The sequence below is a fragment of the Musca autumnalis genome, unplaced genomic scaffold, assembly GCF_047663935.1.
Source record: "Musca autumnalis isolate F117 unplaced genomic scaffold, ASM4766393v1 scaffold_1, whole genome shotgun sequence".
NCBI classification, from domain to species: Eukaryota; Metazoa; Arthropoda; class Insecta; order Diptera; family Muscidae; genus Musca; species Musca autumnalis.
The window spans coordinates 153549207-153572839 of NW_027411644.1; the positions used below are offsets into that span (position 1 = coordinate 153549207).

Here is a 23633-nt window from a genome sequence, read left to right on the forward strand (position 1 = left end):
CGCGTACCCGATTAATGGAAACAGAGCACCGCTGCGAGTCCTTTAACCTAAGGGTTTTTATACCCCCAGCCTTTAGGCTAGAAAGGGTATATGGCAAAAACCAAAAATTCTTTGCAATTCCATTTGAAAAAATTAAAATTTTTTTTTTGCGTGCACATCTACAATTTTTGGCATGAAGGTTAAGAAAAAAATTCTGGTTTCAAATCTGTTCGCGTTCACAGAATTGGAAGATGCGCGCAAAAGTTATAGCTGTTTTTTATTCTCATATAAAGAAAAAATATTTAAAAATATCTTATTTGTTGTTATGAGAAAATGTATGCATAAATCAATATCTATTCGTAGAAAAAAATATTTGGGAGTTCTCCAACTATTTCGCTAAAATCCCATACAATAATTAATTTGTACAGCTAAAACTTCATCAAGAAATATGGTTTACCATCGTGAAAGCTTATTTGCTTACTGTGATAACTTATAAGGATAGGAAATAAAGAGTAATATTGAAATTGCAATCATTCCAAAATGTGGAAATTAAAAAGCCTATTATTCGCGAATTAGTTAAAATCAGTTGATGCGCATCCGTTTTTGGATACATCGATTCAATCTCTTTCAATATTTATGCATATTTCGATGTTTCACTTTTGGTAAAAAAAACCATATTACTCGTGAATCTCTGTAATTTATGACACGCGTTTTCGCACATATTATAATCGCAATAAAGGATTCCATTTATGTAAAAAATGTTAATGAAAATCGCGGTTTAATACGCCGATTTGTCAAAATAAATTTTTAATTAATTTCTCGTTAGAGACGAGCTTACTGACCAAGATGCTTTTTGAAAAAGGAAAGCCGACGATACGAACCCACACAACCCGTGTTAGTGTTCAGAACCAAACTCATAACTTTCAAAGGCTACGCTAAGCGTTTGTCATGAAAGCCATACAAAGATTTGAACAAAAAATTCAACTTTGTAAAAAAAATTGCATTTGAAAGAGGAAAAAAGTTAGATGATAGCGAAGCCGCCCCACAATCGATGTGTCTTAGGAGCCTTCCTAAACCAAAGGCGAAACATGTCATGTCACACAGGGGTGGTTGTGTGGGTTCGTATCGTCGGCTTTCCTTTTTCAAAAAGCATCTTGGTCAGTAAACTCGTCTCTAACGAGAAATTAATAAAAAAATGACCTTCGCCTAAAAGTCAAAATTTACAAATAAAAATAAATTTTTGCCGATTTTCGTATTTCCAAGATACCTATATCCGCGGTTGTAGTGGATGGATTCGATCGCGGAAGGTCTCATTAGATCCGTCGCGTAAAAAAACTAAATTCACGCGGGGTACAAAGAAAATTGAATGGCACTTGTAAATTTCAAACCCTAAAAATAGGTCTTTTAAAAAAATTCACGCATCAAATATTGGCCTTTAAACTCCAATTACTAGGATGCTGTAAGGAGCACACTTATGAGATATGCATTAAATGACGTAAAAGCACGAGCTCTAAAATCTTATTATGAGTTTTGAATATTATCTTGTTGCGCGTCCGAATTATTAAAAAAATCAAAAAACCCCGAAATTCCGGCTTCACAATGTCAGCATCAATTTTAGTTGGATGTAGTGGATATATCGAAAAATGATACACTAGTATCATATTGCACATGAAGTATTCTTTGAGTCTTCCTTTGGACATATGTCTATAACATGTAAGTTTAAGCCAGAAATCGGAAGGGAGCATAAAAAAACTTGTTAATTTTTACCTATTTTTCTACATTGATGCCAACACAGCTTCCACGTAAATTAATTTTAATGGTCGACCTTATGGGATTCCTCCTAAAACACTTCATTTTAAATAATTTCAATCATACTATATAGAATATGTAACAGTTCGCGAATTCTGAATGGATGAAACTCGGATTCATCGATTGTAAAACATTCTTGGTTTTTGCCATATACACTTTGATACAACCAAAAATGTGTCTCGTGGATGAAATTCGTTTCAGACAATTTGGAGTGGATTTAGCCATGTCCGTCCGTCTGTCTGACTGGCTGGTGCGCACGATAACTATCGAACGGATCAACCGATTCGAACCAACTTTTGGGTATCGTAATATTTTCTTCGGGTACATCCGCAAAAGTTCAACCATTTTCTGTAAAATGTTGTGAACGACAACTCTCGAAGGGAGCAATCGATTTGGTCCAAACTTTGCACATCGTATTATGGCCTAAAAGCTCCATCACATTTGGCGACACCAACCAAAATGGCAAATCCGCAAGATAATTCTCGCAGGGAGTTCTGATTGGTGCAGACTTTGCACATGGTATTATTTCATCCAGTCATGTACCAGGTTGGAATATGGACTATATCGGACCTCTCTTTTGGGTATCTCCCACACAAAATTCGGAAAAATGGAAGTTTAAGAGCTCCTCTCGCATCGTTTTGATTCTTTTCCCGAAGAAAGTCAATACTTCATGAGATAATGGCCGAAAAACTCCAAAACTCCTGACGATACATACACATAATGGCTATTGTGCAAGAAAACTCTAAAACTTGTTCAAACATTTCTTCTAAACTTAATTTAACGTAATTTAATATTTCGAGTCCTTTATGAAGATGTTTGGTTACTTAAAATGTTTGGTTTTTATGCGGCACATTCCTAAAATATTTCGTTTTGTTTAAAATTAAGATTGCGAAAGTTTGAACTCAATAGGAATATGTATGTTAACACGTGCCACTGGGGTCTCAAAGTTTCCATGGGCTCTTTATATAGCTAATATTAAAATCTGACCCGATTTTCAAAATTTTTTGTAGGATTATTTGTTTAGCCACTACAAATAACTGGTAAACTGTATTCATCGATTGGACCGGTGGAAAGTAGAGATAGGTAATGGAATACAATAATCGATTTTTCGACTTTTCGATTTTGGTCTAAAACTAAAAATCTAATTTTTCATTCTGGCAATTATTTCATTTGTCCTAAAACTCGACTTTCGACTTTTTCATAACATCAGATAATCGAGTGGTCGTCGATTTTCGAGTTTTCTTTTGAAACTGTAAAACTGCCAAGTCAACTATCTATGGGCAAACTCGAAAATCGATCACAAGATAATCGATTATGCGATTTTCCCTCCAGACAAAAGTCGACTACGATTTCTAGTCTTTTGACTGCAAAAAGTCGATTAGCCGAAAGTCGAATTACCTATCTCTAGTGGAAAGTTTTATACACCCAACAAAGACCTAAAATCGGTTGATACCGTCCTATGGGGGCTATATAATGCCGTGTACCTATACCGACAAATTTAATTTTGAGAGTTTTATACCACCAGTGAAGACTAAATACTAAATTTCCGCCATTTTGGTTTTACAATGAGGCTAAAACCTTCAAGTACCGAAAATCGGGAGTACCGTTCTATACGTGGATCGATATGGCCCAAACATCCTAGGAGTAATATAAACTTCTATACCAAATTACAAACCTCTATCTTACAAATTGCTAGATGTATATTTTTTTCGGGGTGCCAACGTGGTGCAATTGTATGCACACCCGCCTTGCACGCTGAAGGTCGTTGGTTCGATCCCCCGTCCAGGCAATCATCAAAATTTTCAACGTTGGCAAAATACCCCTCAGTAATGTTGGCGACATTTTCTGAGTATTTCAGCCATTTAAAACTTCTCTACAAATGGTGTCTTAGGACACGCCGTTCGGACTCGGCGATAAACTGTAGGTCCCATATCATTGAGCTAATATGAATCGGGGTGCACTCATTGATATGAGAGAAGTCTCCCTTGTCCCGTATGGGATGTTGTGGAACAATGTTTTTTTATATTTTTTTTCTACAGACCGACGGACGGTCAGACGGACTGGTTATATCGTCTTCGAATTTTATGCTGATCAAGAATACATGTACTTAATAGAGTCTTCGACGAATATTTCGATGTGTTACAAACGGAATGACAAATTTAATTATACCCTCCATATTACGGTGGAGGGTATAAATATGAAGTGTGTTGAAATTGAAAACAAATTCCATCTCAACTGTTTTAAAAATAGAACATATCGCTCTTTAAAAAAATGCGTTTTCTGAGTTAGCAATTTCTATTTTCTCTACGACTTCTATTTACCTTGTGTTAAAAATTTTCATGGTCATAGCTCTAAAACTCAACGAGTTACAGCTCATTTACTATGGGTTTGGCATAATGTAACAAATATAATAATCTTTTTAAATTCGGAAGTCAAATTTCAATCGCCAAATCAAAACTCGTTTTTTCGATATGTTTTTTAGCTTATTTTTAAACTTCTAGTGGTTATAGAATAACTAGTTACTCAGTGTGATATGCCCTTGTTAAAATAATGGGTTAGTAGGGTGTTTTGTAAGCAGTTACGACTACCAAAAAGTACTATAAAACCTGTTTGGTAATGATTTTTTTGCTGGCAAATCAACAGGGCATCGCCTATGCTCATTAGCGTAGGGAGGACGAACAGAAGCACACATACACACATACACTATAGACAACCTCTGTATTTCATCGATTGATTTTATTTTTAAAATTTGTTTGCCCGTTTTATGACCAAAAAACTTTAGTTTTTTAAAACAAAAATTTAAATTTTAACTTTTTAGTTCCACCATTTCGATGAAGATGAAGGACTAGATCCTTATGTTCTAAATAAGTATATAAAAATATGTGTCGATCGGTTTATTAGTTTTTGAGCTAGAGTTGGCACCGAAAAACGCTTTAATAAAAACATGGGTTGGTAGACGGTCAATTGTCACAAAACTACATAATATTTTTAACAAGAAAATTTCAGGAAGTAGATTAAGATTTGTCTTTTCAGATGAAAAAACATTAACTAAAAAAGTTTCATAGTTTTCTAGGAAAAAATCATGAAAATGGCTTTAATTGGATTTTACAAGTAGAGGTCACCCCCTAAACAGAACATTGTCCCGTCCTATGAAAGTAAAGCGCTTTGAAAAAAGTGCTTATTTTCTAATACAGGACAAAACCTAAAATTCCAACAAACAGAATTAGGATTCTTCGAGAACTACAGAAAGGGATTAAAGCCAATGAGTTATTCTTTAGCACGGCGGTATTTACACACATACGACCCGAATGCATAGAAACGTGTCAAAAGAGCAAACCGTCGAAAATGAGTTCCACATGCACCTTTTTCCAAAAAGTACGGGTACGGAAAAATGGCAGTAACGTCAAAAAACTGGCACAAATGTCAAAGTCGGCGTGTCAGCCAACCAGAAGCCGGCAAACATGCTGCACATTTGTGCTCGCCCAAATTTGTCTTGTAAGAAGTTTCTAAAGGGAAAGCTATTCAGCGCCATTTTTGTTCAAAGAGAAGTGAAAATTTTGCAACTTTTTTTGGTGTACGGTAACGCATTCTTGGGAAAATGTCCAAAATGTGTTAAATATGTAAAAAGTTTTTAGTTCTGGAACGAAGCTAATATTTTGATTTGTTTTTGCTTGCATTAAAACACACTAACACACTGTCATAATTATTAATTAAGTTGCTAATAGTTTGACTACATTCACATATTGGTCTGTTCTCTTCTTGGTCACCCGTGGATTAAAGCAATGAAGAACGAAAAATCTATTGAATTTGATATACAGTGACTGTCACTGAAAATGATGCAATCTGAAATAATAAATGTAAACGTTGATAACTTGGAAATGAGTTGAGATATTTTAATAATTCAAAAAGAATTTTGTAGGCTGAAAAGTTGTCTTTAAGACGGCATACAAAAATATTCCGTTTACAGTACGGTTATACTAAAATTTTACCGGAAAACAAAATAGGGCATTTTTAATTTTGAGCATTGAAAATGATGCACCACAATAATCGATTAATAATTTCCAAATTATTCGCTTTTTATGCAATTTTAGTAATCAGAATGGTGGAAATATTGGTTCCCTATCGTTTTCAGTAGTTTTGTCAATGATTCCGATAGAAAAAATTATATTCTTGACGTAATATTGGCATGGTTGTAATTAATGTCCCTTTGTAGGCATTTGGCTAGAAATTTCTAGTTTTTGAAGTTATTTTCCAAAAAATGACTATGAAAAATCATTATGGGTTATGTACGTACAAACAATCTAAGTTCATATTTACATTAGGCAATTTTCCTTGCGGCAATTGTCAGTTTGTCGATGAGAGAGGGTGTTGAGAGGCAAAGGGTTACCATATGCCTCACCTCTCTCTCCATCAAACTGACAATTGCCGCAAGGAAAATTGCCTAATATAAATACGGACTAATGACATATGGAAAGTCCTGTATTAGCCAGGCTTGTCCTATATTATACTAGTCTTTAACGGCGTTGCCCTGATAGAGGTAAATATTAGGGCATACAACAACATTTTTTTGCGCTCTTTCCAAGTTATCAACGTTTACATTTTTTATTTCAGGTTGCATCATTTTCAGTGACTGTCACTGTAGATTGAGTGTTTTAACCGGTTTTACTTAATCCAGTAGGCTTCAACTATCAAATCCATTGTGTATACGTCAAATAAAAGTTTAAAAAGGTCTAATGTAAACAAGACGTTAGGAAACATGAGAAGTACTCTTGCAAATCGTGGAATCAAATCACTTAACAAATGAGATGTTTGCTTTTGTTTGGCCCCAAAAGTTTCTTTCATATCATCTTGCGGCAAAGGGAACGAAATAGTGAACATGACATTGTTGCTTGCCTTGTTAAACTTTTAAATATCGTTGATGCAATTTCTTTTATATGTAAATGCATGTATTTTTCATTCTCATCTTTCTTTTCTCTCCGACAGGTGTGTATCGTGCAGAAACGTGACAGCGGAGTATTGTATGCCATGAAATACGTCAGCCGTTCAGCATGCGAAAGCCGTGGTGCCTTGGGAGGCGTTCTTAAAGAAGTCGAGTTACTTTCCTCCTTGGAACATCCTTTTCTGGTGAATTTATGGTTTTCCTTTCAAGGTAATGTAAATGTCGTATTTACCTTTTTTCTTGGATATTGCCTTGTGATAGAAGAGACTGCATGGTCACACATACATAAAAAAAATCCCTTTTGAGTGAAGCGTGGATGGATGGATGGCAACGGTTGGATGGATGTATGACTACCACACGTATGAATAAATGAATATGTATTATGTATAACACCAACGCCAATAGTCATCATCGTATATGTACATGTATGTATATGAACATATACCTATAAAGAGGTTTTTTCTTTGAAGCCTAGCAATACATAACACAATTTTTCGTTTCTAGACGATGTACGATGAGTACAAGTATTCTATCGTTGAAAGTCACTTGAAAAAAACTTGTAAAAGTTGTTGTTCATTTATAAATCCATTATCAGTGCATTACGCTTGACAGGTTGTTGGCAAGGGGAGGGATGGTGGTGGATGTAACTTGATGATATTTAATATATTCCTCCAACATTCCGCCTAGCATCTTATAATGTGTGAAAAAGAACATGAAAAGTGTTTCTTTTTATAATAACATTATACACATGTTTAATGGATCTTTGATGAGTTCGAAAAAGTCTTTAATGAAATAAGGAATTTTCAGAAATTTAATACAACAATATATTGCGCGTTTCATCAGATGCAAAAACAATGGAATGAATGTGGTTGCGTTTAAGGCGTAAGTAAGTGAATTAAAAATATCGCATAACAAATGAAGTAATGTCATTTACAATTTAACATTTTCATAAACCACTCAAAAGTTTTTAGCAGATAATAAACTAAAATAATGGTCGTAGACCCACCTATATGAGTCGATCAGGCTATACGCAGAGAAGAGATATTGTAGGAGCAATCATACTCTAAGAGAAAAATACGGTATGTTAAAAATCTGAAAATATATATTGTTGATTTAAACATATATTTTGTGCCAGGCACCATAGTGACACAATATATATTGTTGAATCAATAATATATATTTTCAGATTTTTAAAATACCGTAATTTTCTCTTAGAATATGATTGCTTCTACAATATATCTTCTCTGTGTGTATTTGCGTTCGTCTGTCCGTCTCAATCGTGCAATCATCCAAATTATATTGGAACGTGCACAGGCCAATTTTCCAAAAACTGGGCAAAAATCTAAAAATGAATGGACTTTGACCTAACCTGGTGAACAGTCAGTCGCTAATTTAATTGTTCATATTATTTAATCCTTGTGCGGGAGTGCTTTTGGTCCCTTTTCCCAAAAATCATAAAAATCTCCTATAAGATAAGATCGTAGCAGATTAAATCATTCTACAAATTTGTTTGGCATAAAATTTTACTATAGGTCCTAGAATATGTAAAAATTCTATATCTTATCTAAACACTTGAAATATGCAAAAATTAAAAACACATTTTAGGCTTAAGTCGTACTACATTTGAGTTAATGCAAAATTGGCCAACAAAACATTATTTGAGAAGAATGATGTCAAAGACAAATTATAATTTTCTCCACTAACTATAACTCACCAAAGAAATGAAATCTCTATTTGCATTGCATGCCAAGGAAATATCGGTATCAATTTTGACAAGACCACAAAGAAACTAAAATGGGGGTGCACAGTGTGGCCAAATCCAATATTTTGTGTCAAAAATGCTAAAATATTTTTTTTTTTTCAAAAATTCCCAAAAATTTGACATGTAGTGTTAGAAAACAAGCCAGTTCAGAGAGAAAGATGAAAATTTCGTTGGTTGCACTATTATATTTGAAGTAACGGTACCTAAAACGTTACCTTTTTACGTTAACAAATACTCAAAAAGGCAAGGAAATTTGTCCATTTTGTGTGGACAATATTATCACGAGTTATTGGAATTTATTAATGGTTCTTTTTTGCTATCCGATAGTACAAAACCGGAACTATTCAAATGTGCTTAGAAGCAATTGTATTTTAGGCTACAGTTCTGTAGAACATCCGCATTTGTTTTGGATCCGATTTGCGTTAATAGTTGGTTCCGGTGAACTTCAACGCAAATCAAAGCACATGTTTTCACGTATTTGCATGAAGAATTATTTGATTGCTTCCAAAATTTTTTTTGGATTTTTTTCTAAATTTTTCACAAAAAATTCATGCGAATGTGGTTTTCAACAGTCATTGATACAAATGCTATGTAAATGTTGTTATTATTAGCATACACAGAAAAATATACTGCACTTTAGGAATAGTGCTCATAAAGTCTAGCCAAGGTTCAAATTTCTGAATTTCAGAATGCCTTTCATAAAGCAGAAAATACTGTTTTTTTCTGAGAGATTAAAAAAACATTTTGGCGGGTTGTTGTTTTGTTTTTATTGACTAACCAACCACCACCACCAACCAACCAAACAAGAGACAAGTTTTGCTGCTTTTTATAATGCTTTGATTTTGTATTATTGTAATTTACAGTTTCTTCTAATGATTTTCACTAGTTCAGTACATACATGATGAGTCTATCAGCACTAGGTTGAAATATTAGATGTTGACTTTATATTAAAGAAATTAAAAAATTATAGATGCGAACTATATCGTACAACCACTTTGTTTTTTACAACAAACGCACTACAGGTGTTTGGTTTGTTAGTTGTTGCGACGGTGGTAGTTTAGCGTAAATCGTTTAGCTGTATTTCAGTCAGGTTGTTTTGTTGTGGTTTGTTGATACAGTGTTAATGTGATGGTGAGACCATTCAAAAGAAAAAGAGAACAAAGTTGAGAGCATTTACCAAACAAGAGAGGAAATATGAGAGCAAATAATGGGGATGTAGGGAAAAATCTCATGAAAATCTTACATATTTTTTAAAAAATAGTAGCTTTCGGATGGATATAAGAAACTGCACGTGTATCTTATGTGAAGTACCTGTACAGTATGAAAAAACTACATCATGAACGAAAATATGTAAAAATTCATAAAGTATTTTTTTCTGTGTATAAAAAACATAACATTAGTCCATTTACGAAAATCTTAACTAATACATAATATTATAAATTCATTCCTGTACAATTATTTTTTTTTTCATAAACTATGGTCATATTATTGAATTTTATTTCTCTAAGATTTTTTTTTTTATTTTTTTAGTTGAATTGATTTTTTGGTAAATAAATGTCATGGTTTTCCATAGCCTTTTTGGCTTTGCCGTTGTGATTTTCATCTTTATCGATGTCTATAAATATAAGAATTGCTTTGCTTAGTTATAGTTTGCATAGCTTCTTATATTTAAGTGGTAACATTATTATACGCGGTGATTCTTCCTCTAAAGCATGTTCCTAGAAAATGGAAACTAAACAATAGTTGCTAATTGTTTCATTGTGTGGCGTTAAAAACTCATGAATGTCCTCTTTACAAAATTTAAAGTCACATACACATATTGTTTTTGTAACGCAAATCGAATCAGTAACGCAAATCGAAACAAAATCTAATATTTTTTTGTAAACGCGAATTGAAACAGCGCAAATCGAGGTATTAATGTATTTTTAATTAGTTAATTTTCAATAGGATATAACTAAAAAGTCCCACGGGGTTTCACTATTCTAATGGTACAGAAATTTAGAGGAGCTCTCAAACTATATATTCTAAATGGATTAATTTCGACTAACTGCGACGCTGGGGAATAGACCGCCTATAACGGTACCGCCCGATTTTACATATTTTCAGGATTTTACCTAAACTAATCAACCGATTTAGCTAAAAAGTTAAATATAACGTGTTCTTCGATATAGCCCCATTTGACGGTACCTCCTATTTAAAGGTTTTTAAGTTTTCTGACCAATTTTTTGAACCACATTGGCTGAAAATTTTATTTTTGGATCTTAGTGAGTAAGGAGCATCCCTGCAAAAAAGTCTTATATAACGGTACCACCGCTTTGAGGTTATAAATTAAAAATATATTCATGAAGGAAAACCCCTTCGATTTTACATGTGGAATGTATTGAGAAATGATTCTAGGCAAGACACTAGGTGGACTTGATAGAAAAAAAGGCTTCAAAAATACCTCATATCTGCAAATTTGGAATAATGTCCGTGTATAAATATAAGTTATCAAACTCCCACTTTGTCTTCTAGCCCTTCACATCCGATATGCCTGATGAGCTGAATAACCAACAGCGAAACAATCGTAACATATTGGTGGATGTATGGGCCTTCTTTAGAATTCACTTGTTCAATATGTATAAGTTCGATACACATTGCCATCGTGGTACAATGGTATGCACACCCGTCTTGCACGCAGAAGGTCGGGGGTTCCATTCCCCGGCTAGACAACATCAAATTTTCAACTTTGGCTAACTGCCTCTCAGTAATGTTGGCGACATTTCCTGAGTATTTCAGCCATGTAAAACTTCTCTACAAGTGGTGTCTTAGGACTAGAGTTGGGCAATCTAGTTCCTAGTTCCTTGTACTAGTTCCAGAGCGTATGAGTAACATCATGAAATATAACGTGTGATAGTAAGTATACGCAGTTTGTTCAAAGAAAAAATGTGGGCCATTGGAACTGCGAAAGGAACTAGATAGTTCCAAATAGTTCCTTTGGCACAACTCTACTTAGGACACGCCGTAATGTTTCATATTCGAAGAACCCCTATACAAACAATAAAATCTGAAAATATTTGAACTGATATTTTGTTTTTATTTTATTATCATTTCATCCTGAGCTATCAACTTTTATTGGTATCACGCCAACACAATACAAACCCCTTAGGTCATGTTAGCTCGATTAATTGAAAATCAAAATCCTAATTTACTGTGATAATTGAATACGAAATAATCATCATCATCGAGGTGCTCCTGGGACTTCGGATCCAACCTGGCGGTTGGTGTTGGCCCCCTTGTGGGAACATAGCGGTGGCTGTGGTTAAGATCCCAAATCGCGGGTAGATTTTCCACACGAACGTGGAGTTAGATTATCAAGAGGGTGCCTGACTCAGAGAAAGGCAGCAGTTTAAATAGGCTCGGCTTCTAACTAAGGAGGCGATCACATCCAATTACGTGTCAGCGAATTGGTACTCGTAAATATTATGCGGGACATTCAATGTATTAAGAGCCCTGTAAGGTAGACCGCAAGGTAGGTACTCACATACGAGGGCAGTTCGGAAACTTCTTAGCCTAGCACAAAAAGCGCGGTATAAACAGAAAAAAGTTAAGTGTTTTGGAAACTTCCATCTCTGTTATGAACACATGTTAAATTTTGTTTCGATCTGGCAACTCCTTCATATAGAAACAGGTGTTCAAAAAAGACGCATCCGCAATTTTTTACAATGGAAAAATTAGAAATGCGTGCTGTCATTAAATATTTACATAAAAAAGGTTTATCGGGAAAAGAAATTCATAATGATATGGTGAATGTGTTAGGTGAAAGTGCTCCTTCATATGCAACAGTAAAAAATTGGGTTGCTGAATTTAAACGTGGTCGTACAAGCATTGAAGATGAACCACGTAGTATGACGTCCAAAAACAGCAACAACAACAGAAATTGTAGCCAAAGTGCATGATATGGTATTAAATGATCGACTAATAAAAGTGCGTGAAATTGCTAATATCATGGGCTTCTCAAATGATCGAGTCCATTTAATTTTGCATGAAGAACTACAGATGAAAAAGCTTTCTGCAAGATGGGTGCCGCATTTGTTAACTGTCGATCAAAAACGCATAAGAATGAACATTTCCCAAGCTTGTTTGGATCGTTTTAAGCCAAATAAAATGGAATTGGTAGAAAAGCGTTGGACTAAGTGTATTGCAGTTTCAGGAGATTATATTGAAAAATAAAAATATTTCTGAAAAACTAACTATTCTCTTTTATTGATAGGCTAAGAAGTTTCCGAACCGCCCTCGTAAAGCACCACGACTTATGTCCGTCGGTCTGCTGAAATCATGATCCAGCTCGCAATATTTAAGATAGAGATTCATAATTTGGTACAAAAGTTTTTCTTACCCTAAGAATATTTGGTATTGAAAATGGGTTATATCAGCCCACGGTTTGTCACAGACCCCATAGAAATTTTGTACTTAGTCTTCTGTGGTTATACAACTTTCCACCATAAAGTTTTCGGTGTATGTCCACGTCTGCATATAGCTCCCATAAAACGGTCCCTCCCAATTTTCGATATTTTGAAGGCGGTGGCCTCAATATCCCCCAAAATGTGTTCGTTACAAAATTTTTAAAAGTTTTAGCAACACTGTTTCCACCGGAATAACTAAAATCTGGTATTTAGACTTTGCTAGGGGTACAAAACATCCCATGCAAAAAATCAGACAGTATATGTCCACGTTTTTCATATGGGGGCTATAAAAAACGTAGTACCATCCAATTTAAGATTTTTTTGAAGATGTTAGTCCAAATTTTCTGCCGGATTGGTTGTTAATTGGAATTTTGTGTTCCCAGAAGATTGAAAACTTACTCGCAAAAAACTATCCCCATACACATGTATATCCAGGTTTTAGTCTTGCCGCCGGTATTGCCCAATTTTATGTATTTCGAGGTGTTTCTGTCAAATTTTCAAACCGAGATTTCTGTAATTTAATATTGTGTGTTGTCAGAGGATCCAAAAGCTCAATTCGAGAAATCATAAATATTGGTTCATGTTTTGTTTTTAGACCCCAGCACTATAGGTAATTTGGCCTGTTTTTGAGGCAAAAATTAATAGCGGTGGATATGTGGGATTTTTATTAATTTTTATTGCTTTATATGCAAAAGTAAGATAAAACAAAGAATTACAACGTAAAATTCGGATATAGCGAACATCGGTTATAAGAAACTACGTTTATAGCGAACAAAGTTTTATGTTTCCAAAGAATTTGTCTTAATATTTGTACACACATTCAACTTCTTAAAACGACCACGATTATAAAAAACAAAAATTGTTACCCCGCGAATAGAATTTTTTACAATTTGTTAGGATTTTCAGGCCCACTTTAAAGCACAAGGCGATAGCGACGAATTTAAGCACTGCTTCAAATATTTTAACATATGATATTTAAAAGTAGGCTTTAATAAGAATTTTACAGACGAAGACGTTTATGACGAACGCCGGATATAACGAACAACTTTTCTTTTTCCTACCCCATATTCTCATTTTACCTATTTTATTCGTTCCAACCCAATGAAGGCGGTTAAAACAAAAGAAAAACGGTTACAATGAACTAAAGTACTGATCCGCCAAAAGATTTTTATAAACATTGATATGTCTAAAATATGGATTCGCGAAAATATCTTTAAAAATAATATTTTTTTAAAGGACCAAATAAATCGCGCAATCATGATCCCAAGTTAGAACCTATTACGGCTATAATTAACAAAAATGTTGACCACAACACTTCTGTACATTTTTAGAACACATGGTGAATATTTGTTTAAAGAAAATGTGTTTTTAGTTCAAATCGGATGCTTTTTTGTGTTTAATATTTCCTTTACCAAACAAAAAATTAAAAAATATATATTTTTTGAAATTTTGTCTTTTTAGGGCGAAGATAATTTTTTAATGATTTTTGTTAATTTTTTCGTTTAGAGTTAAGTTTGATGATCTGAAATTATTTGCAAGTGAAAAAGGAAAGCCAAGGACTCGAACCCACATAGTCACCAATTTACGTTACCTGGTTTCATTGGTGGTAAAGCAAATCTTCGGACGTATCGACTATGTAATGGCTTCTCTGTCCTAGAACTTATCGTTTTTCAAATGCAAATGTGTTTTTGTACATTAACGCGGATACTTGGCCACAGAAATGTATTTTCTTCATGACAAACGCTTTTTGCGCTGACTTTGAAGTTATGAGTTGGCTTTGAACGCTAACACGCCATGACAACATTTTTTGATATGTTTTTCAAGGACGTGGGTTCAAATCCCAGCCGGGCTCAGCCCGTTTTTTATTTTTTGAAATTTTGAAAAAATTTGAAAAACATATCAAAAAATTTTGTCATGGCGTGTTAGCGTTCAAAGCCAACTCATAACTTCAAAGTCAGCACAAAAAGCGTTTGTCATGAAGAAAATGCATTTCTGTGGCCAAGTATCCGCGTTAATGTACAAAAACACATTTGCATTTGAAAAACGATAAGTTCTAGGACAGAGAAGCCATTACATAGTCGATACGTCCGAAGATTTGCTTTACCACCAATGAAACCAGGTAACGTAATTTGGTGACTATGTGGGTTCGAGTCCTTGGCTTTCCTTTTTCACTTGCAAATAATTTCAGATCATCAAACTTAACTCTAAACGAGAAAATTAATAAAAAATATATATTTTTCTGCAAGGAGGGCACCTTCAAAAAAGTGATATAACTCAAAAAACGCAAAAATCGCACCTTGGTAATTATGTAGTTGATTCAGAACCCTTTGCTGAAGATATTCCCGGTAGCAGAATTTCGGACAAAATTGGACAATTTTGTAAAAGTCTATAATGTAAAACTATTATTTTGTAAAAAAAATAATTCTTAGGTTGTATCCTATATGACGATTTCTTCCGCTGTAACAAACATTTTGAAGCAAATTATTTCTTAAAACAGAAAGTACACACCGCCACCATTCCACTGAATATCATATCTTTGTATTTGATTATTACCAAACTCATACAAATTACGTTTAAATTCTGCTCTGAGTTTTAATCTTTTTTAAAATTTTTTATTTTGTCTTCGAAATTTAGATTTTAACTTCGAATTATACCGCGAGTTTTGAATATTTTTGAAAACAAATTGTACATCTATATAAATTGATATGTTCTTACTTCGAATCAAATTAGAAAACTCGCGTTATTAAAAGTTCAAAAATCGACTTTTTGCCTAAAAACCTGTCCAAATTACCTATAGTGCCCAGGTATGTTTGGGCGAAATTTGTTTTAGGCAATTTGGAGTCGATTGAGTAATGTACGTCCGTCTATCTGGCTGGAGCGCACAATAACACTCGAACGGATCACCCGATTCGGTCCAAAATTTGGCTTTCGTAATATGTGTCCAAACTTAGTTTAAGTTCGAAGATGGCACGTATCAGTCCACTCCTTCCGGTACCTTCTCCACAAAAGCTCAGAACCTTTTGCTAAAATGATGCACACAATACCTCTCGAAAGCAGTAACCGATTAGAACCATCCTTTGAAATATGGACTATACAGGTCCACTCCTTCGGGAACCTCACACACAAAATTTTGGAAAAGGGCAATCTAGGGCCTGCGCTAAAATCGCTATGATTTATCAAACAATCAGGCTTTCGGTATCGTCCAACTTTAATCATAAAATTGAGTCGGTCTTCGATCAACGTTGCCAATAAAATATTGATTTTTGTTGTACATAGATGTTATGGTATCGTATACTTTCAATCATTACCGACTATAATTCTTAGGAGTCTCAAGTGTTCCGGAGAAATAAGTCTACATAAACACTTATTTCTCCGGAACACTTTTCCACACCACTTGAGACTCCTCTAAAATATGGTAGGTAATGATTGAAAGTATACGATACCATAACATCTATGCCTAACTTCATTAGAAATATCATACACCCACCCCAACCGCTGTCTTGTCTATCTTTGTTTTAGAGTCTTTCTTTGTTATCTTCCATTCTATTGCCCCCCTTAAACTGGCATGCGGACAGTTGGCAGATTTCTTTCATAAATTAGACATGTCTGCCCCAATCATTTTTCAAAAGTTCAACCAAAACGTCATTGTTTTTTCCTGGTATAGGAAAAATCCACTTAACACAAAAAGCAGTTCATCCCCTATCTGAAAATTTCTAATTTTGGCTCTTTTTTGTTAAGCTTTGAAGTCAAGCATATCTAATTAACAGGAAATTATTTGAGCTATGTACCAAAAAAGGATACCACAAAAAATCGTATACATACAAATGTCTGTGTGTATGTTAAACATAATTGAGAAATATGGTTTGGCTTCAAAGTTCATTAAACATGAATGGCCATGGAGATCTAAAAATAAATTAATTAAAAATTTCATATTTTAAAATAACTTGCGTACGCGTACGCATCCTTTTCCTTGGGGATAGCCTACAAAATGCTAAATTAAGCGGAAATGGGAACATCGAATTTAATCTTTTTAAATTGTTTATGTAAATTTAGTTGTTCAAACGACTGAATTATTTAGCATTGATATTTTAAGCCTATATTTACATTCAAATGCGTAAAAATATGGAGCAAACTTTCAGAGATTAATTTAAATTTGAACTTAAAGATGGAGATACACAAATGCCTGGCTTTCTTGCTTAAGTCATTTCTGCCGCGGTAGCTCTTTATTATTTAACCAGAAAAGAAAAAAACAGAAATAACATAAGTAAGAAATCCAGCCATTTCTGTAACTTACCGACAAAGATCGGTGGAAATTAAAATGCTAAATTTTTAAAGAACAGTTTACTTGCTGACATACCGCCCACTAGAGAATAATTATTTAGGGCTGCTAACACATTCATGAGCTGTAGGTTTTGAAATAACCAGTAGTATCATATTGAGTGTGCAGTCCATGTGATAAACAGAAAGGTCGTAGTTTTAGTGGCAGATTTTTGCATATTCCTCGTGTGGATAAAGGTGGTAAGACTGGTCAAATTGGAGTTCAGTCTTTCACAAATTACATCAAGCCGCCAATATCGTACAATCATCCGCATACGTTACGATCTCAATGTCGTCTGGAGGGCTGGAATATAGGCGAGGTAGAGGTTAAACAGTACCGGAGATATCACCCCACCTTAAAGAAACCCCCGTTTCATTCTACGGGTCTTGGACTTTCTGCTACTGAATTCCACGTACGACTGGCGTTCACACATATAATTGATTATCCATCGTTTCAAACTTGGGTAGGAGGGTAGTTTGCTCAATCTCCCCAAACCGCATAGAGTGCTTTGCAATATCAAAGGCTTTTGATAAGTTGAGCGCCACCAACACTGTCCTATCACACGGATCGATCTATTTGATTCTCCGACTAATACGAGTATGTGTGGAGATGGCGTGCAGTATTATTGTCGTGCTGTGCGGAACACATGCTGATGATCGGCAATTATATGGCTATTTCTGACGCTGGAGAGGACTAAAGCCTCAAGAGCCTTTGCTAAGGACGACAAAAGCGAAATCGGTCTGCACAATTCACCTTTGCAGGCATCCTTGCCTGGCTTCAGTAGTGGAACCAACCTGCTTATTTTCCAGACTTCGGAAACGATGTGGGTGTCTAGCGACAGGTTGACAACTTTGGTGAGATACTCGACTACCGGCTCATCCAACTGTTTCAGCATTACCATGGAGATTCCATCAGGACCCAATGCTTTGGATGATTTAGCGTTCCTGATGACACTCGCAACATCATACAGTGTAAATTGTGGGGGTTTATCCTCGGCGGGAATAAATCTAATGCGACGTATGCCTCTTCTCTTCGCCCTGTTACTCCCGGGGTGCTCGACAAACTGTGACTGAAATAACTTGCGCACTTCTTCGGATCTGTCAGAGTGTTCCAGTTCCAGAGTGACTTACCCGTTACCCACAATTCAGAGATTCCGACTCCAATTTTGCAACTCTTCAGATGATCTAGCCACTTGTTCCGCTTATGCTCACCGACCAACCTTTTATCTTCCAGTGTTAGCTCCCTGACTCTGGAATCACTGGGGTTGGCACGACGAAGCTCATCACGCTCATTTCCTATCCCATCACATCTGCTGAGAAATTTAGTCTCACTTCGAGTTGGTGGCTTCTTCAGGCTGGCGGCTGCAGCAGTGATGATGTGTCGGAACGCCCTTTCTACTACCCGAACATCGCAAGGGTTGGGCAGATATCTGAAGCGGTGATTAGTGAACTCTCCTAAAACTAGGCCAATTAGATTTCCCGTGAAAGTGCAGCGTTGAGAGATGATGAAATCGTTGGTGTTCTGAAGGAGACAATTATGGGGAGATGGTCTGATCCAAGAGAAACGACGGGATGCCATTTGTCAGACCAGGGCCCTATTCCACGAAACAACTTTTCAACTTTTCATTTTGCACTTAGCAATATTTTTGAAAATTTTCACATTTTTGTGTTCCACAGAACAATTATTTTTGATAAGTGATATGTTAATTGAGTGCCTAAGTTCTTAAAAATTATTTGCTCTCTTTTTAATTTCTGTTCCACCAACGTTTTCTTCTGCTAATTTTTGATAAGTGCAAAGTGAAAAGCGATAAGTTGTTTCGTGGAATAGGGCCCAGGTGAAACGATGGTTATGTCTGGCGAACAGTGACATTCTCCGTTAATTCTGGTAGGGACGTCCTCATTGACCGTGCAAAACGTAAACTATCAATCTGCAAAGCCAACACTATACCCCCTGGTCGTTTCAGTGGATCGAATGCCACAACTCATGATGAGCATTAAAGTCGCCCAAGACCAGACGGTTATGACCTTCCATATGCGGGCTAATGTTTGGCGGGATGTATACGTTCAACAACTCCACCTCGGCAGTTCCACATCTGACTACTACCCCCATACCTTCTTTCCATGTACGGGTAATTAGAGCCAGGCTCATACGAGATTGGTATCTGTTGAACAGACTGGTGCGATCCTTCCTTAGTACGTTGTAACCATATTCTTCCGACTCATGAAATCCAATATTTCCTCCATCTTACCTGGGAGTCCATATCAATTAAATTGCAAAAAGGATGCATTTTCAGGGATTGAAACAGCAACGGCTGGTGTTAAGTGCTGTGTATGCGGTTGGTGTTAGGGGGATTGCGGGGGAGTCTCGTATTCTAATGACGACGACGACTCACTGGGAAATGTGTTCACGCAGCATGCATCATCGGACAAAATTTAAACTTTTGTTAGTAAAATGTACAAAAAATATCTAAAATAAAAATATAATTTCGGGGTGACTACATCAGGGGTATGTACTGCTTACAGAGTACTTTATTCACATAATATATTTCACTCAAAAAGATTATATGTAATAAAAATTTCATAATTACGTGGCGGCACTGACCTTTATTGAGTCCAGACAAATGTAAATATTTCAAGGTAAAGTAACTTTCACTTTATGGTGGAAGGTATAGAATTTAAGAAGACGGAATACAATTGAAATAACATTTGAGTGGGTTTTTAGCAATTTCAAGTATTCACATTCTTTCTTCCTTTGTTCCTTTTCGTAATTATGTGCAAGTTGTACGCAAAATTGACTTTGCTACAAATGTAGACAAGGGCTTCAATCGCAGTTTGCCAACACACACACACGAGCAAATAAGCAAAGTTGTCCTTGAAGGAAGTCGAAAGCATGTTTACCACTTCCAACCATCCGCATTGCATTGGATAAAAGAGGGAATGTGGTTTATAATGTAATTTTTTACGTATCACTTCTAGAGTGGTGGTGGTCGTACGTGCAAGTGGTTGACTATGTGTGTGTGTGTGAAAATGAATGCGTGCATGGTTTGTGTTGCGTTCTACACGAGTACATGTATATACAAATTCATTTCCAAAAATATATGTATGAATATCTATTCATAGTATCCTTTTTTGCTTTCTTTCTTTTTGTTATCATTTCAGATGAGGAGGATTTATTTATGGTTTGCGACCTGCTAACAGGCGGTGATTTAAGATATCATCTACAAAACAGAGTAAGTCAAATGTGAAGCTTATCGCCTTCTGTCGTATTGTTTTAGATACATGCACACATGTATTTATATTTGCATATGTAAATGTTTTCAATCGCATTTTAAGATCAAAATTGTTGAATTCAACGAATGAGTTTTTTTTTTAATTTCAGTTGTTTTTCCTTAAATTTAGTTGACGTTTATATTTTATTTGGTCCAAAAAAAAATGTAATTGAACTAAAACAAAAAAAAAAACAGCAAAAAACCGTATGTTTGGCCGGATCGAACTTTTTATCCCCTTACCATGAAATATTCTGAACTAATATGGAATAATAAGTATTCTTTCTGTTTCGAAACTACCAATGTCCACAATTTTAGGTGAAAAAGTTCGTTCACTGCTGGGAACCCCAAATACCTAGTTTCAGCTAATTCGGTAAGCTAAAAACTTGATAATACCTGTAAAAGTTGTTAACCGCTGGGAACCATAAATGTCATATGACATTAAATTTTCCTCGAAAATATAGATAAAAAAAACAGGAAATCGTTATATAGGGTCGTACCAAAACGTAGACCTATGTCCGAAATATTTAAAGGAGGAGTTTGTTGACCACCGGGAACCCTAAATCCCAACTCACTACCAATTTTGGCCGAATATGTAGATAATAACTTCCAAATACACGAAATCGGACTGTACTGTTATATGGGGGCTATATTAAAAGGTAGACCTGTGTCCATAATTTTCGGTGGAACAGTTTTTGTATTACTTGCCAAATAATAGCTAATTCGGTCTGGAAATATAGCTAAAAACGTCCAAATATCGGAAATCGGCGAAACCCGTTATTAGTCCATAATTTTTGGTGGAGAATTTCTATATTACGTTGAAATTACTGAAATCGGTACCGTTTTATGGGGGCTATACCATCTTCGAACTTTAGCGTCCTATCTCAATTTTTGTGGATGCTAGACGGACGGACGGGCAAGTATAGGTCGACTCAGACTAACACCTTCTACACACTGCAAATTGAGAGCAAAGGCCGCATTGGTTGGGGAATTTTTGGGGAATTCTGAAAAATATTTGAGGATTTTTGGGAAATTTCTTTTTTAAGTAATTATTATCGAACAGGCCATTATCGGGTTTTTTGCCAAGACACACTGCAAGATATGGTCATGCAACTTGTCGTACATGACAATTTTGGAAATTTCGTCAACGCATCGTCAATGAAAATGTCATCGAAGAGTCGATTTTCTACTGGGTTTTATACTTATTAAAATTCAGTCGAAATGAAAATTGTTATTTTTTGTATATAAAAACAAACATTACACCAACATGTGTTTAAATCATTAGCAGAATTATCTTCAAATATGTGTTTCCAATTTACGAAGGATAAGTTCTCCATTGCGATTCATAAACACTGGGTTGACCCACTCAATTGCAGAAAATATTGGAAAATTGCTTGTCAGTTTTACAAATGCATTTTTGTAGGCATCCGTTTCAGCATTTATATTATACCCAAGACAGACGGCAGAGTTAATTTGCATTAAGATCAGCATTTAGTTTTACTCTGACAGAAGACAGCTTCTGCATTTATCAATCAGCTGATTATTGGTTAACATGTATGTTGTTGTTGTTTGCAAATTTTTGGTTGCACTGCTTTATCTTTTTGCTCTGCACATCCATTCCTTGTTACTCAGTGTAAATCAATAGAATATTGAAACAGTATTGCCATATTAAAATTAGTAAATGCAGTTTGAATTCAGTTCGATTTTGTGCATTAAGAATGTGGATCATGCACGAATTAATTTGAATTAGGACAGTTAATGCAAATTAACGCTGCCGTCTTTCTAGGGTATTAAGAAGCGTTTAAGATATTCTGCTCAGGTCTTTTTAACTTTAATAATTGTTGACTCACACTATGCAATACTGAAAATGCAAACAACTTGTATGCATTTTTTAAAGTACATATTGAGACTACAAAAACCCTAGTAAGGTTTTGTCTTGTCCGATCCAGTTTGGATTTTATGGCCTCATCTAAACCGGGCTAAAACTACAGTTTTTTGCATTTATCTAACCTTTATCTCTGAAACGAAAAGGAATTTGGCCTTGCTGTCTTTGAAAATATTGTAGCCCTAAACTAGTAGAATTTATCTTTCAAACAAACCACAAAATTCCATCTATGGCATAAAAATCGATAAAATATAAAAAGTTTTACATAATTGCTGAAATTCTGGTCAGTATCAAACTATTGGGAGTTGAACCAAGTAACCCTTTACAAAAATTTTCTAAATAAAGTTCTCAGCAATTCTTCAGAACATTCTAAAACTCTAAAACGTTTACTTCATGTTGTTTTAGCGGTATTTTCATCATATCTTTTACAACACGTATTTCAAACACAGTTCACACCAACAGTTTATTCTCGCATTTGGGATTGCACCATGGAAAAACAAGGCCTTAGGGTATTTGCTTATTCTGTCAGAATTACCTTAACTGAATATGCAACAGGTTGTACTGTTTATTTGATATTATGGAACAATAACTAATAACGCGAAAAATGAATGGGAGGCCAAGTTATATTTACAGAGTCAGCTTCCGTATGTGTTCATAAATGTGTTTCATCACAATGTTGATGAATTTCAATTCAATAAATGTTGTAATAACAATTTTCATTTTGACATACATATATAACAAGTAAAAAAGTGTCAGTCGGCATTGCCAACAGATATATATCCTCAGCCAATGTGAAGTGAAACTTTCAACTACGGACAGATCGAATGTATTTAAGGTCTCTTCAGAATTTTGTGGCCCTTTTTGAACATTTGATCTTGCCGACAAAAATGTGGATTAGGAATTAACTGCACTAAGACACAAATGTTGAACTTTTGTGGGGGAGGTACCCTTAGAGAGGATCGATATGGGTCATTTTAGAAGTTAAACTAAATTTTAACAAACTATTAGGAGATTAAATGTTTGGACCAAATTGGTTGCCCCATTCAAGTGATATCGTCCTAGCATTTTAGTAAAATTTTTTTAAATATTGCGGAGAAGTACCGGAAGTTGTGGACCGGCATTGCCCCATGACACTAAGTTTGGATATAATATGACGAAGACCAAATGTTGAACCAAATCGCTTTAACAGTTCGAGAGTTATCGTGATCTCCGACCGGCATAGGGGTTTTTT

At 35.2% G+C, this 23633-nt stretch overlaps 1 protein-coding gene across 2 annotated transcripts in view; it reads left to right on the forward strand.

Annotated features, from left to right (window-relative positions):
* The window catches only part of LOC141388590 (serine/threonine-protein kinase 32A), a 182958-nt gene that overhangs the window by 81146 nt on the left and 78179 nt on the right, over window positions 1-23633 (forward strand). For both annotated transcript variants that reach the window (XM_073958535.1, XM_073958536.1), the window contains 2 exons: window positions 6772-6937; window positions 20411-20481. In XM_073958535.1, the coding sequence (XP_073814636.1) occupies window positions 6772-6937; window positions 20411-20481 (237 nt within the window). The remainder of the gene's footprint in view (window positions 1-6771; window positions 6938-20410; window positions 20482-23633) is intronic.